Raw genomic sequence first — 16833 nt, forward strand, 5'->3', positions numbered from 1 at the left:
ACATCAATTTCCAGGCCCTAGAAGCGGTGCTGCCTGAGAGGTTGTACACTGACGTATCTGTTTAAGCCCTTCCCTCCTGCAACGTTGAGCCTGGACGAATGTTGGAGGAGAAACGTCTCCTATAGGCTCTAACATGATGGCATTAGCATCGTTTTCTCTAACCTCTGGTAACTATTCCCCTCTGTTCCCCACTCACCCTTATCCCTCTGGTGTCATTCCCCTCCCCAACTCTGATAAGCTGACCATAATCTATACCTTCCTCCCTCCTTTCCCTTCTTTTTTTGCTGTGGTCTACTGTCCCCTCCTTCTTCAGCCCTTTACCTCTTCCGCATCATTCCCTCCCCTCTCCACCACTCACCTGCTCTCACCTATCGTCTGACAGCACGTGCTCCTCCCCTACCCTTTTATTTTGGCTTCTGCTTTCTCTCTTTCCAGTCCTGATGAAGAACCCCAGCCCGAAACGTCGAGTGTTCATTTCTATCCGTACAGATGATGCCTGAGATGTGCTGAGTTCCTCCAGCATCTTGTATGTTACAGCATGTACTTTAACCTGTAACAACATGAAGGATGTCATTTGGCCCACTGGGTCCACAGCAACCTAATCAGTCCAGTTCCTTTCTCCTTATTCCTCAGAACCCTGCAACTTACTCCCTGTCCGTTCTCTGATTCCCTGTTTGAATGCTTTTGCCATGAACTTTCAATGTAATTGCATCACTGTCTAGTACCTCTGCTGTTCCTGCTAATGTGCTACAAGTCTCCTCTTTCATTATTTGAACTGATTTTGGTGCTGTATTTTCCATTGCACGTCATGATATCTAGTATCGCACACTCTTTGCTAAATGGAATGTAATCTTACCTGCTGTACTCCACTCAGATCATTGTCCAATATGTTTGGTGCAATTTAACACATTCTTCATTCACTGCAAAATTGCATGATGTCAACAAGTTTTATTTAGTGGAATGTGACCTGATTACACACCCATCATTCATTACAATGTTGTCAGTGAGCACTTTCCTCATTCAGCTTAATAGAATCTAATTTTTACACACCATCAGTGCAATATAGAGTAATGTAATATTGATTGACATACCGCAACCCTCCTTCAATGTAATTGTATCTGATAAACTGTGCCCGTCACTCACTGCAACGTTGATAGTCTCATCTGTGACAATATTCTGTGTGTCCCCCCCCCCATCTGTTTGTTTATAACTGATTCACTACAGTTTTCATCTTAGGTAGTCCCTCGGGTTCAAGGATGACCTGTTTCTTTCTGAATCAGACTCTCCACAGGCTACCTCCTCCCTTGGTCCCTTTCTGTGTCAGTTTCATGGAGTCATAGGACACTACTGTAAGAAGCAGGCCCTTCTGCCCATCGAGTCTTTGCCAAACCAATAATCTGCCTGGTCCCATCAATCTGCACTCAGAACATAGCACTCCGTACCCCTCTCATCCAGGTTCCCATCAAAATTTCTCTTAAACGTTGAAATTGAACCTGCATCCATCACTTCTGTTGGCAGCTCATTCCACACTCTCTGGGTGAAGAAGTTTCCCCTCATGTTCCCCTTAAACATTTCACCTTTCACCCTTAACCAATGGCCCCTAGTTATAGTCTCATGCAACCTCAGTGAGAAAAGCCTGCTCCCATTTACCCTTTCTATACCCCTCATAATTTTGTATGCTCCTATCAAATCTCCCCTCATTCTCCTACTCTCCGCAGAGTAAAGTCCAAACCTATTCAACTTTTCCTTATAACTCAGGTCCTCAAGTCCTTGTCAATTTTCTATGCACTCTTTCAATCTCATTGACATCGTTCCTGTAGTAAGTGACCAGAACTGCACATGATACCCCACGTTAGGCCTCCCCGACATAATATCCCAACTCCTGTACGCAGTACATCAATCTATGAAGGCCAATGTGCCGAAAGCTCTCCTTAGGACCCTATTTACTTGTGAAGCCACTTTCAAGGATTTAGGGATCTGTATGCCCAGATGCCTCTGTTCCCCTGTGCATCTCAGTGCCCTGCCGCTCACTGTGTAAGGCCTACATTGGCTTCTCTTCCCAAAGTGCAACACCTCACATTTGTCTGCATTAAATTCCAACTGCTTTTTTCAGCTCTGTTTCCAACAGGTCCAGATCCCACTGCAAACTTTGATAGTCTTCCTCGCTGTCTACTACACCCCCAATCTTGGTGTCATCCACACATTTGCTGATGCTGTTTACCATATTATTATCCAGATCGTTGCTATTGATGACAAACAACAACGGATCCAGCACTGATCACTATGGCACATCTGATTTCCGGCAGTAATCACAGGCCTTCAATCAAAGACTCAACCACCTACTACCACTCTCTGGCTTCTCCCACAAAGCCAATGTCTAATCCAATTTACTACCTCATCTTAAATGCCAAGCGACTGAAGCTTCTTGACCAGCCTCCTATGCAGGACCCTGTCAAAGGCCTTGATAAAGTATGTGTAGACAACATCCACTGCTTTGCCTTCATCAACTTTCCTGGTAACTTCCTTGAAAAATTCTGTAAGGTTTGATAGACATGACCTACCATGCACAAAGCCATGTTGACTATCCCTAATCAGTCCCAGTCTATCCAAATACTCATATATTTGGTCCCTTAGAATACATTCCAAAAACTTATCCACTACTGATGTCAGGCTCACTGGCCTATCATTTCCTGGCTTAATTCTAAAAGCCTTTCTTAAGCAACAGAACAACATTAGCTATCAACCAATCCTCTAGCACCCTACCCAAAGGTTCATTTATTATCTAAACCATAGAAACTACAGCACAGAAACAGGCCTTTTGGCCCTTCTAGGCTGTGCCGAACCATTTTCTGCCTAGTCCCACTGACCTGCACACGGACCATATCTCTCCATACACCTCCCATCCATGTATCTGTCCAATTTATTCTTAAACCTTAAAAAAGAACCCGCATTTACCACCTCATCTGGCAGCTCATTCCATACTCCCACCACTCTCTGTGTGAAGAAGCCCCCCCCCCAATGTTCCCTTTAAACTTTTCCCCCCTCACCCTTAACCCATGTCCTCTGGTTTTTTTCTCCCCTTGCTTCAGTGGAAAAAACCTGCTTGTATTCACTCTATCTATACCCATCATAATTTTATATACCTCAATCAAATCTCCCCTCATTCTTCTACGCTCCAGGGAATAAAGTCCTAACCTATTCAACCTTTCTCTGTAACTGAGTTTCTCAAGTCCTGGCAACATCCTTGTAAACCTTCTCTGCACTCTTTCAACCTTATTTATATCCTTCCTGTAATTTGGTGATAAAAACTGAACACAATACTCCAGATTCGGCCTCACCAATGCCTTATACAACCTCATCATAACATTCCAAATCTTATACTCAATACTTTGATTAATAAAGGCCAATGTACCAAAAGTTCTCTTTATGACCCTATCTACCTGTGACGCCACTTTTAGGGAATTTTGTATCTGTATTCCCAGATCCCTCTGTTCTACTGCACTCCTCGGTGCCTTACCATTAACCCTGTATGTTCTACCTTGGTTTGTCCTTCCAACGTCCAATACCTCACACTTGTCTGTATTAAACTCCATCTGCCATTTTTCAGCCCATTTTTCCAGCTGCTCCAAATCCCTCTGCAGGCTCTGAAAACCTTCCTCACTATCTACTACACCTCCAATCTTTGTATCATCAGCAAATTTGCTGATCCAATTTACCACATTATTATCCAGATCATTGATATAGATGACAAATAACAATGGACCCAGCACTGATCCCTGTGGCACACCACTAGTCACAGGCCTCCACTCGGAGAAGCAATTCTCTACTACCACTCTTTGGCTTCTTCCATTGAGCCAATGTCTAACCCAATTTACCACCTCTCCATGTATACCTAGCGACTGAATTTTCCTAACTAACCTCCCATGCGGGACCTTGTCAACGGCCTTACTGAGGTCCATGTAGACAATATCCACTGCATTCCCTTCATCCACTTTCCTGGTAACCTCCTCGAAAAACTCCAATAGGTTGGTCAAACACGACCTACCACGCACAAAGCCATGTTGACTCTCCCTAATAAGTCCCTGTCTATCCAAATGCTTGTAGATTCTGTCTCTTAGTACTCCCTCCAATAACTTACCTACTACCGACATTAAACTTACCGGCCTATAATTTCCCGGATTACTTTTCAATCCTTTTTTAAACAACGGAACAACATGAGCCACTCTCCAATCCTCCGGCACCTCACCCATAGACAGCGACATTTTAAATATTTCTGCCAGGGCCCGTGCAATTTCAACACTAGTCTTCTTCAAGGTCCGAGGGAACACCCTGTCAGGTCCCGGGGATTTATCCACTTTAATTTTCCTCAAGACAGCAAGGACCTCCTCCTTTTCAATCTGTACAGTTTCCATGATCTCACAACTTGTTTCCCTTAATTCCATAGACTTCATGCCAGTTTCCTTAGTAAATACAGACGCAAAAAACCTATTTAAGATCTCCCCCATTTCCTTTGGTTCCGCACATAGCCGACCACTCTGATCTTCGAGAGGACCAATTTTATCCCTTACAATCCTTTTGCTCTTAATATACCTGTAAAAGCTCTTTGGATTATCCTTCACTTTGACTGCCAAGGCAACCTCATGTCTTCTTTTAGCCCTCCTGATTTCTTTCTTAAGTATTTTCTTGCACTTCTTATACTCCTCAAGCACCTGATTTACCCCCTGTTTCCTATACATGTCATACAACTCCCTCTTCTTCTTTATCAGAGTTGCAATATCCCTTGAGAACCAAGGTTCCTTATTCCTATTCACTTTGCCTTTAATCCTGACAGAACATACAAACTGTGCACTCTCAAAATTTCTCCTTTGAAGGCATCCCACCTACCGATCACATCTTTGCCAGAGAACAACCTGTCCCAATCTAAGCTTTTTAGATCCTTTCTCATTTCTTCAAATTTGGCCTTCTTCCAGTTCAGAACCTCAACCCTAGGACCAGATCTATCCTTGTCTATGATCAAGTTGAAACTAATGGTGGTATGATCACTGGAACCAAAGTGCTCCCCTACACAGACTTCCGTCACTTGTCCTAACTCGTTTCCTAACAGGAGATCCAATATTGCATCCCCTCTGGTTGGTCTCTCTATATATTGATTTAGAAAACTTTCCTGAACACATTTTACAAACTCTAAACCATCTAGACCCCTAACAGTATAGGAGTCCCAATCAATATATGGAAAATTAAAATCCCCTACCACCACAACTTTATGTTTCCTGCAGTTGCCTGCTATCTCTCTGCAGATTTGCTCTTCCAATTCTCGTTGACTATTGGGTGGTCTGTAATACAATCCCACTAATGTGGCCATACCTTTCCTGTTTCTCAGCTCCACCCATAAGGACTCAGTAGACAAGCCCTCTAATCTGTCCTGCCTGAGCACTGCTGTAATATTTTCCCTAACAAGCAATGCTACTCCCCCACCTTTCGTTCCTCTGCCTCGATCACATCTGAAACATCAGAACCCTGGAATACTAAGCTGCCAGTCCTGCCCCTCCTGTAGCCAAGTTTCACTAATTGCTATAACGTCGTAATTCCACGTGTCAATCCACGCCCTCAACTCATCTGCCTTCCCCGCAATACTCCTAGCATTGAAATATATACACCTCAGAAGATTTTTACCACCACTCACAACCTTTCTATTAGCGGATTTGCTTGAACTTTTAACCTCATTTATTTTCACCCCAGCCACACTGTCAGCTCTGGCACTCTGGTTCCCATCCCCCTGCAAATCTAGTTTAAAGCCTCCCCAATAGCACTCACAAACCTCCCTGAAAGGATATTGGTCCCCCTGTAGTTCAAGTGTAACCCGTCTCTCTTGTACAGGTCGAAGTATACAATTCTGAGGTTCTTCTTCTCCAGATAGCCACGAAACCTAGAAGAACAAAAAGAATGGTAACTTGGTTATCAACCCCCAAAACGAAACCCAAGAATATCAGCTCCCAACTACCCTTCTCACCACACAAAAATATGAACAAAAATAAACATTAAGGACATTTTAAATATCTCTGCTCAGACCCCTTCAGTTTCTGCACTAGCCTCCCACAGAGTCCAAGGGCAATACCTTGTCAACCCTGGAGATTTATCCACCCTAATCTGCTTCAGGAGAGCAAACATAATTTCTTCAGTAAACTATATATGGTCCATGATCTCACCGCCGCTTTGCCTCACTTCTGTAGACTCTGTTTCCATTTCCCGTGTAAATGCGGATGCAAAAAAATCCATTTAAGATCTCCATCTCTTACGGCTCTGTGCATAGATCACCACTGTCATCTCCCAGAGTTCCAGTTTTGTCCCTTGCTGTGCTTTTGGCCTTAATAGGAGTCCTTGGGATTCTTCTTCCCTTGTCTGCAAGAACAACCTCATGCCTTTTTTAAACTCTCCTGATTTCATTTTTAACTGTTCTCTTGCATTTCCTATACTCTTCAAATACCCCATTTGCTCCTTCTTGCCTATACCTGCTATACACCTCCTTCGTTTGCTTAACCAAGATCTCAATATGTCTCAAAAACTAAGGTTCCCTAAACCTGCCCTCTTTGCCTTTTATTCTTAGAGGAACATAAAAACTTTGTACTCTCAAAATTTCACTTTTGAAGGCCTCCCGCTTACCAAATACACCTTTGCCAGAAAACCACCTGTCCCAATCCACACTTGCCAGATCCTTTCTGATACCATCAAAATTAGCCTTTCTCCAATTTAGAATCTTAACCCAAGGACCAGACCTATCCTCCATAATTATCTTGAAATTAATGTCTATATGATCACTAGATGCAAAGTGCTGCTCTACACAAACTACACCTGCCCTGTCTCATTTTCAAATAGGAGATCTGGTGTTGTACTCACTCTAGTTGGGGCCTCGATGTACTGATGAAGGAAACTTTTGTGAACACATTTGACAAACTCTGCCCCGTCCAGGCCTTTTACAGTATGAGTGTCCTAGTCAATATGTGGAAAGTTAAGATCGCCTACTATGGCACCCTTATGTTTGTTTCAACAGCTGTCATCTCTATAAATTTGTTCCTCTAAACTCCGAGGACTGTTTGGTGATGTATCATATAATCCCATTATGTGGTCATCTCTTTCTTATTCCTCAGTTCCACCCATAGAGCCTCAGTGGACGAGCTTTCCAGTCTGACCTGTCACAATATTTTCTCAGAATAGTAATGCCACCCCTCCTCCCTTTATCCCTCCCGCTCTGTCACGTCCAAAGCGATGTAACTCCAGAATACTGAGCTGCCAGTCCTGCTCTTCCTGCAACCAAGTCTCACACTCATGGCTACAATGCCATAATTCCAGGTGTTAATCCATGCCCTGAGTTTATCAGCCTTTCCTATGACATTATTCCCACCTTGCTCAATTTTTCGATTCCTGACTTTGTATATAGGTTTAACAACGTCTTTCCCCACAACCACTCCACTACCTGCTCTGACGCTCTGTAGCTAGTTTACCCCACCTAGCCCCATCAGTGGAGCACCAGCAAACCTTCCTAACGTTTGTCCTTCCCTTCTCTCTTGGCCCCTATTCCTTTCCTTTCCTGGTAAATGTTTGAAATTCTTCATCTTGAGAGGACTATTGAGGCTAATTATTGAGTACATTCCAGACAGGGAATGTGATAATACATGTACTCAGGCAGGAAATAAAGAGAAAGAGACTGGGTTTGATGGTGTGGATCGGATAAGCTGAATGGCATCCCTCCATGAACAGAAATGAACACTCTGGCGTTATGTTGGGGACTGATGACATACTCAAGTGGCCAGCCTCTGTTCAACACATTGCTTGATTCCCTTGATGATCTCACCCTCTCCACTCCCAGCTGTCCGGCCCAGGTCATTCACTGTCTCCCGTTCTGAGTACCCCTCACCGTCGCTGCTCACCATTTTCAAAGCCAACCCCATAATTTCCGATGGCTTTCCAACCCACAGCCCTCAATATCCAGTTCTCCTCCATTCACCCTTCAGTTGCTTGAAGCCTGTAACTTAGAAGAGATCCCACTGAACCTCTCCCAAAACATCTTTGGCGATTCTTCAACCAGCTACCTCATGTTGCCCTGTACAGACACATCATTGACACCCAGTTCTCTAGGGATGAGCTTAAAATAGTAACAGATATAACTAACAAATGGACATTTTTTCCCTGTCTAATTGTGTTCTTTATTGTAAGACATAGAGTATTCATGCTTAATGTATAGTTTTTCTTGTGAATCTGTCAGGATGGATTCCTGTCACAGTATGTTGTCAGGCCGACTAGGGGGAATGCCATACTAGATCTAGTATTAGGTAACGAACCGGGTCAGGTCACAGATCTCTCAGTGGGTGAGCATCTGGGGGACAGTGACCACCACTCCCTGGCCTTTAGCATTATCATGGAAAAGGATAGAATCAGAGAGGACAGGAAAATTTTTAATTGGGGAAGGGCAAATTATGAGGCTATAAGGCTAGAACTTGCAGGTGTGAATTGGGATGATGTTTTTGCAGGGAAATGTACTATGGACATGTGGTCGATGCTTAGAGATCTCTTGCAGGATATTAGGGATAAATTTGTCCCGGTGAGGAAGATTAAGAATGGTAGGGTGAAGGAAGCATGGGTGACAAGTGAGGTGGAAAATCTAGTCAGGTGGAAGAGGGCAGCATACATGAGGTTTAGGAAGCAAGGATCAGATGGGTCTATTGAGGAATATAGGGTAGCAAGCAGGGAGCTTAAGAAGGAGCTGAGAAGAGCAAGAAGGGGGCATGAGACGGCCTTGGTGAGTAGGGTAAAGGAAAACCCCCAAGGCATTCTTCAATTATGTGAAGAACAAAAGGATGACAGGAGTGAAGGTAGGACCAATTAGAGATAAAGGTGGGAAGATGTGCCTGGAGCTGTGGAAGTGAGCGAGGTCGTCAATGAACACTTCTCTTCGGTATTCACCAATGAGAGGAAACTTGATGACGCTGAGGACAATCTGGGTGAGGTTGATGTTCTGGAGCATGTTAATATTAAGGGAGAGGAGGTGTTGGAGTTGTTAAAATACATTAGGACAGATAAGTCCCTGGGGCCTGAAGGAATATTCCCCAGGCTGCTCCACGAGGCGAGAGAAGAGATTGCTGAGCCTCTGGTTAGGATCCTTATGTCCTCGTTGTCTACGGGAATGGTACCGGAGGATTGGAGGGAGGCGAATATTGTCCCCTTGTTCAAAAAAGATAGCAGGGATAGTCCGGGTAATTATAGACCAGTGAGCCTTACGTCTGTGGTGGGAAAACTGTTGGAAAAGATTTTTAGAGATAGGCTCTATGGGCATTTAGAGAATCATGGTCTGATCAGGGATAGTCAGCATGGTTTTGTGAAGAGCAGATCGTGTCTAACAAGCCTGATAGAGTTCTTTGAGGAGGTGACCAGGCATATAGATGAGGGTAGTGCAGTGGATGTGATCTATATGGATTTTAGTAAGGCATTTGACAAGGTTCCACACAGTAGGCTTATTCAGAAAGTCAGAAGGCCATGGGATCCAGGGAAGTTTGGCCAGGTGGATTCAGAATTGGCTTGCCTGCAGAAGGCAGAGGGTCATGGTGGAGAGAATACATTCGGATTGGAGGGTTGTGACTAGTGGTGTTCCACAAGGATTGGTTCTGAGACCTCTACTTTTCGTGATTTTTATTAACAACCTGGATGGGTGGGTTGGCAAGTTTGCAGACGACACAAAGGCTGGTAGTGTTGTAGATAGTGTAGAGGATTGTCAAAGATTGCAGGGAGACATTGATAGGATACAGAAGTGGGCTGAGAAGTGGCAGATGGAGTTCAACTCGGAGAAGTGTGAGGTGGTACACTTTGGAAGGACAAACTCCAAGGCAGAGTACAAAGTAAATGGCAGGATACTTGGTAATGAGGAGGAGCAGAGGGATCTGGGGGTACATGATCACAGATCCCTGAAAGTTGCCTCACGGGTAGATAGGGTAGTTAAGAAAGCTTATGTGTTAGCTTTTGTAAGACGAGGGATAGAGTTTAAGAGTCACGAGGTAATGATGCAGCTCTATAAAACTCTGGTTAGGCCACCCGTGGAGTACTGTGTCCAGTTCTGGTCGCCTCACTATAGGAAGGATGTGGAAGCATTGGAAAGGGTACAGAGGAGATTTACCAGGATGCTGCCTGGTTTAGAGAGTATAGATTATGGTCAGAGATTAAGGGAGCTAGGGCTTTACTCTTTGGAGAGAAGGAGGATGAAAGGAGACATGATAGAGGTGTACAAGATAATAAGAGGAATAGATAGAGTGGACAGCCAGCGCCTCTTCCCCAGGGCACCACTGCTCAATACAAGAGGACATGGCTTTAAGGTAAAGGGTGGGAAGTTCAAGGGAGATATTAGAGGAAGGTTTTTCACTGAGAGAGTGGTTGGTGCGTGGAATGTACTGCCTGAGTCAGTGGTGGAGGCAGATACACTAGTTAAATTTAAGAGACTACTAGACAGGTATATGGAGGAATTTAAGGTGGGGGTTTATATGGGAGGCAGGGTTTGAGGGTCGGCACAATATTGTGGGCCGAAGGGCCTGTACTGTGCTGTACTGTTCTATGTTCTGTGATGTTATGTGCCTGTAACACTTCTGCAAGTAAGTTTTTGTTACACCTGTGCATTGATGCAGTTGTGCAAATGACAAACTCGACTTTGACTTTAACTTTGATAGCAATCCTTTAACAATCAAAGGTTTATGCCCAAGCACAATAAGCTTTTAAGTTACTTAACCAGGTGAATTCTTGACTATATTCTAAGTTTCTGTAACTAATTTTAGTCACAAATTACAACTAAATTCCATCTGGCTGGTATAAGTGCTGCTACGTTGAAGTGTTTGGGTAGAGGGTATGAAGGTGAATCTGTTGGCGGCATTCACCCCAGGTCATCCACTTCTATCTCGTGGGCAATCTCCCCACGTCACTAGAATCTGTGCAGCTGCCTCGCGGCCTCATCAGAAACGAAAAGACATTATTTTTGAAAAGACATTTTACTAGGAGCACGGAAATAGCCTTTGCATAATTATAAAAATCCTCTGTTGTCCTGTTGGCTCTTTTACAAATCTAAATGGTATATTGTGAACAATATTTTATTATTTCAGTTATTGGTCAGAAACTAACTCTGCAACGTTGTAGTAACTGTCTGATCTCCAAAGTTGATAATGAATATGATGTTTTGTTCTGGTCTTTATCAATGTTTTGAAACATTCATAACCGTTCACTGAAGTATTGCCTGATAGTCCATATTTCTCATTCTTAGCAACATTCCCTGATAGACTGCACCCTCATTCACTGTAATATTGACTGCTTTAAGCATCTTGATCTCATGACCAGCAGTATTGTCTGATAGACCTTAACCCTCATCTACACGACATTGTCTTCATGTAACCACACCCACAGTAACAGCTGCATTGCCACACTCCTCATCCAAAGCATTTGTGCCTTGAGATCCCACATTAGCAGCACCATTGCCTGACACTCCACATTTTCCAGTCAGCCCGATCTTTCCTATTGTACCACATCCATGACTCCGGCACATCCTCTAATCTATCCCTCACTAACTCGTGCTCAGATATGTCCCGACTCATGGTTACGTCGTCTTCCCTCCTTCCTCAGGTAACTCAAGGCCAAATGGCAGACTGTATTAAGCAGGAATTTGCTAAGATGAGGAAGATGTTGTTTGAGGAGGAACGAAGGGCCCTTCACCTGGTGGACCTACAGGAGGCGGTGGCTACTGCACACGTCGCTGAGGTAATCGCGGAGATTAATGTCACCATGGAGAAACTTACAGAGGAGATGCAGGAGCTCACAAGGCAGTTGGACACCTTCAATCAGCTGGCACTGTTGAAACCAAAGGTGAGGAATCCTCGCTCACTCACTCACTGTGGTGTATGTGTAAAGATTAATTGAACAAAAATGCAAACCCATCGGGTCAGGACAAATGTTTAAGATAAGTTCTAAGAAGATGGCCAGACAGGTTTTAGCCCGGAATATGCTGCCTGGGGTGATGATGCTTTCAAAAAGCCCTTCAACAGGCATGTGAATGAGCATGGATAAGGACATGGACATTATATAGGCAGAAGGATTAGTTAGCATTTGATTACTACTTTAATTAGTTTGGCACAACAATATAGGCCAAAGGGTCTGGTCCTGTACTGACCAATTTCAGTGAAATTGAAGTTCCCAATTGGCTAGTTTCTGGGGAAGTGAATTATTCCATGCCAGCTCTAGTGTTAGGGAAGAGAAACCAGGTACACATCTGTCCACAGAACTGAGTGAAAGCAATAAAGAATCCGACTATTATCATAAGATTACAGACTTATTCAAGTAAATTTCTTTCATTTTAAGATAGGCTTGCTTCTTTTTGTTATGTACAATAGCGTGCAAAAGTCTTGAACACTATATGTAGCTAGGGTGCCTAACACTCTTGCGCAGTATTGTATTTGTCAATGTGGTGCGGATTGTGGGTTTGTGAATGTGACGGGAGCACAGGCTGTTGAGAATGGTGAGGGTGGGGTGCCGCTGGAGGGGTGTGGGACAGATAGCAGAGAAAGGAGTGTCAGGTATGAGGGGTGGTGTAGACGCAGACACGCCCAGCTCTGAGACACCAGGCAAAGTCATTTGATTCCAAACAATTGGTTTATGATAATTACAAAATGTCTCCCTGGTGTTTCTCACTCCTCTCCCCCCCCCCCCCCCATCCACCTATGTTTCCCCTCACCCTGCCCCCTTCCCACTCTGTAGTCCACTATAGAGACCCATATCAGAATCAGGTTTATATGTCATGGTCCACACATCAAAGTTGCTGGTGAACACAGCAGGCCAGGCAGCATCTCTAGGAAGAGGTACAGTCGACGTTTCAGGCCGAGACCCTTCGTCAGGACTAACTGAAGGAATTAGTAAGGAATTTGAAAGTGAGAGGGGGAGGGGGAGATCCATCCCGCCCCCTCCTGTCTTCTCCTATCATTTTGGATCTCCCCCTCCCCCTCCCACTTTCAAATCTCTTACTAACTCTTCCTTCAGTTAGTCCTGACAAAGGGTCTCGGCCTGAAACGTCAACTGTACCTCTTCCTATAGATGCTGCCTGGCCTGCTGCGTTCACCAGCAACTTTGATGTGTGTTGCTTGAATTTCCAGCATCTGCAGAAGTCCTGTTATATGTCATGGTATTTCTTTTTTTTGGGGCAGCAGTACAGTGCAATACGTAAAATTACTGTGCAAAATTCTTAAGCACCCCAGCTATAAATATGCACCTAAGACTTTTGCACAGTACTGTATGTATATCTTTTTAATATTGTTTGATTTATCTTTGCATATCTTTGTACATCTATTGATTTAATTTCCATTTCCATTGACGTAATGTTCCTGCCATAAGAGCAAATATAGCTTCACTCCTGGTCTATTATTTATTTCTGTATCTATTGATATTCCTCCCTGTGCAGTATATTGATTTAGCTGCACATCTATTGACATAGGGGACGTACGGTTGGACTTTAAGAGGTGCTGTACATGAAAATTGTTAAGTTAACTGAATTCTTTAAATTGCTGCTAGTGTTTGGTTGAGTGGTAGAATCCAGGGGAAGATTGGTGGGAATATCGAGTGAATACAAAGGATTAGTGTAAATGGATGTGTAGTGGTTAGCACAGTTAGGCTGAAGGGTTGTGTCAATACGGTATGAATCGGTGATCATAAATGTATAATATCAATCGGAATCCCCCTAACTAACTCTTCGTATTGTTTCTTTGCAGGATATTGAAGATAAACTCAGGTAAGTTGAGGCAGCTGACTATCACTTTTCAATGCAATAACATCTTATTGTATACACTGCCATCTGGAAATTTGATTTCAACGATTAGCTATAGTATGTCACACTGAAGGCTGATTATCAGATAGAAAGTTTTACAGTGTGTGTGTATGCTAGATAGAGTGTGTGAGCTTCAGACACTGACGTGTTTTACAGTAGGAACACTAGGTGTTGGGTGTTGGCTGACATGGAACTGACACTTGAACAATACAAAGACTGACATGTTATTTAGACACTTACAGGTCCACTGCTTGTTATATTGGGATTAACATGAACAGTGCACTTTACAAGACTGATGTTGTCACTGAGTAAACCCAGTTTCAGGGTCAGAGAAAATACGAAGATATGGTGATAAAATGAGCGACCAAAAAGTAGGTGGACTTTTGATTGCAAGGACTAGAAAAGCTCACCCAATTTTTTGTAGTAAAATTAGATTACTTGTAGTTTTGATTCTTGATGTTTGGAGATGAGAGATTAATCTCCGATGAAAATATAAACTGAAGCTGTGCTGTGGTCTTCGTGCTTTATTGTACAAAAGTTTCAGTTGCTGTCCCATGACAGGCGTCAGGAAACGTAGCAGGTGAAAAGGATCAGAATACGTTAACTAGGTAACTTCAGGCCAATGCTTGGGGGCCAGGAAGATGTCACGATCATGAACCTGCCCCTTCCACCCACCTCTGAACCCCTTAGTTGGATTCCAGCCCACTGATTTCCCCACATACTGAATGTGGGGCTTCAGGCTTGTACCTCCTCCTGAATGGTAGTAGCGAGAAGAGGGCACGTCACAGACAGTGAGGGTCCTTAATGATGGATGCCTTGTTCGTGAGGCATCACCTCTTGAAGGGGCCCTCAGTGGCAGGGAGGGTTGTGTGTTATGTTATGATTATTATCACTTGGTACTCACTCTTTATGAACAAGATTACGTAAATATTACTGAAATATTAAATACACAACATTGTGCACATGATGGAACTGACTGAGTCTGCAAGCCTCCGCAACCTCTTGCAGCCCCGGTGTATCAGAGGCTCAGTACCAGGCTGAGAGTGCAGTCAGCGTGCACCTGCAGGTGTTTGCATGTGAAAGCATGCAGTTGCTTTCATCTTCCTTCAAGATCTATCTCAGCTTTCAAAGATACCCACAAAATGATACTTGGAGCGTTTGGGAGACAGCAGCCCAATGTGATGTCTATAATAAAGTAAGGGTCAGCTTTATCTATAATCTTCATTCAAAAGAATAACTTCTGAGTCCTTTTCAGATTGCAAAATTAATGATGGGACAACTTCTGTCATAGAAAAATCTTTAACATGAAGTACACCTGGTGAACATTGATTTGGTATAACCAGTTGTGGTTGGTGTTGTGTATTTGCAGCCTGTCTTGGTACTTAATTAGATAGCACATATATCATGTCTCAACGCTTCATGCTCTGAACGTGTCTTTATTTCTCATTCTCGCTTCCATGTTCCCTCATATCACATGCTGGTTTGTCCCCGAATGACGATTGACAAGTGTCAAGCTACGTTAACTGACCTTACCATTTCAATACGTGACAGTTAGTATGACTGATCTTTGAATGAGGATTATGTTAGCACACCCTGCACAATTTCTAAAATTGTAATTTATCAATATTCACTGACAACATGCTGTTACATCCACATGGTTTTAATTATGCCTCTCCCACACGTTGGGAGTCCAGAATGCAAGATGCTGTTGTGGTAAATGTACGCCAGCTGTGAATACTTCGCATCTAATCGCAATGTTATAATTATGTGGCTTTTGTCAGGTTTTTTCAGTCTTGGTTTGTCTTGTGTTTCTGTGATATCATTCTGGAGGAACATTGTATCATTTCTTAATGCATGCAGTACTAAATGACAATAAAAGAGGACTGTGTGTCCTCATAATCTAATCTAATCTAGTCTGTTTAAGAGCCAGGATTAATCTGTAATGGACACATACTGCAATCCTATTTAAATGTACACTAGTTCGTGTACTGGTCAATGAAACAGTATAACACCACCAGCAGTGTGGGATCACTTCCTGCTGCTATCTGTAAGGAGTTTGTACGTTCTTTCTGTGACCATGTGGGTTTCCTCCTGGCACTCCCACATACCAAAGACATACCGGGTTATTAGGTTCACTGGCCACGAAGGTGTAATTGGACGGTGCAGGCTCATTGGGTTGGAAGACCTGTTACTGTGCCGTGACTCTAAATAAAATTAAATAGTACATCGTGGTACCTTTTCATTGTGGTACCTTTAAATATGTTAAATATAGAGGATATGTGAACATTTTATATATGTGGCCTATACTTCTTACCTAGCTGTCAAGTTTACAGTGCACAGTAGCCATGATCTGCTGATACCTTCTGCAAGGATTTACCTATCCTGAAGGTTAGCTTAGAAAGAATGCGTCATAAGTTTGTTGGTCTTTTTTTAACGGGTTCTTTTGAGTTTTTTTGTTTTGTGGCTGCCTGTAAGGAGCCGAATCTCAAGGTTGTATAATTTATGCCTAACAACGCACACAAAATGCTGGAGGAACTATGCCAGGCAGCATCTATGGAAAAGAGTGAAGAGTGGACATTTTGGACAGAGACCCTTCATCAAGACTGGAAAGGAAGGGGCAAGGATTCAGAATAAGAAGGTTGGGGGGGGGGCGAAGGGAAGAAGTACAAGGTGGTAGGTGACAGGTGAAAGTGGGAGAGGGGGAGGGTGAAGTAAAGAGCTGGGAAGTTGATTGCTGAAAGAGATAAAGGGCTGGAGAAGTGGGAATCTGATAGGAGAGGGCAAAAGACCATGGAAGAAAGGGAAGGAGGAGGAGCACCAGAGGGAGGTGATGGGCAGGTAAGAAGGGAAAGTGTGACAGGGAAACGGGGATGGGGAATTCTGAAGAAGAAGTTGGGGGGGAGGCAGCAATTATTGGAAGTTCGAGAAATGGATGTTCTTGCCATAAGCCATCGTGAGGCTTTTCATTCCAGAACAACTGAGATGTCCTCCATGTTCAA

General features: G+C 43.5%; 1 protein-coding gene across 6 annotated transcripts in view; it reads left to right on the forward strand.

Annotated features, from left to right (window-relative positions):
- Nucleotides 1–16833, forward strand: part of trim44 (tripartite motif containing 44) — a 214588-nt gene that overhangs the window by 28353 nt on the left and 169402 nt on the right. For all 6 annotated transcript variants that reach the window (XM_072272193.1, XM_072272195.1, XM_072272196.1 and 3 more), the window contains exons 3-4: nt 11647–11886; nt 13779–13798. In XM_072272193.1, coding sequence (XP_072128294.1) covers nt 11647–11886; nt 13779–13798 — 260 coding nt within the window. The remainder of the gene's footprint in view (nt 1–11646; nt 11887–13778; nt 13799–16833) is intronic.

This window comes from Mobula birostris, chromosome 11 (assembly GCF_030028105.1).
Source record: "Mobula birostris isolate sMobBir1 chromosome 11, sMobBir1.hap1, whole genome shotgun sequence".
Taxonomy (NCBI): Eukaryota; Metazoa; Chordata; class Chondrichthyes; order Myliobatiformes; family Myliobatidae; genus Mobula; species Mobula birostris.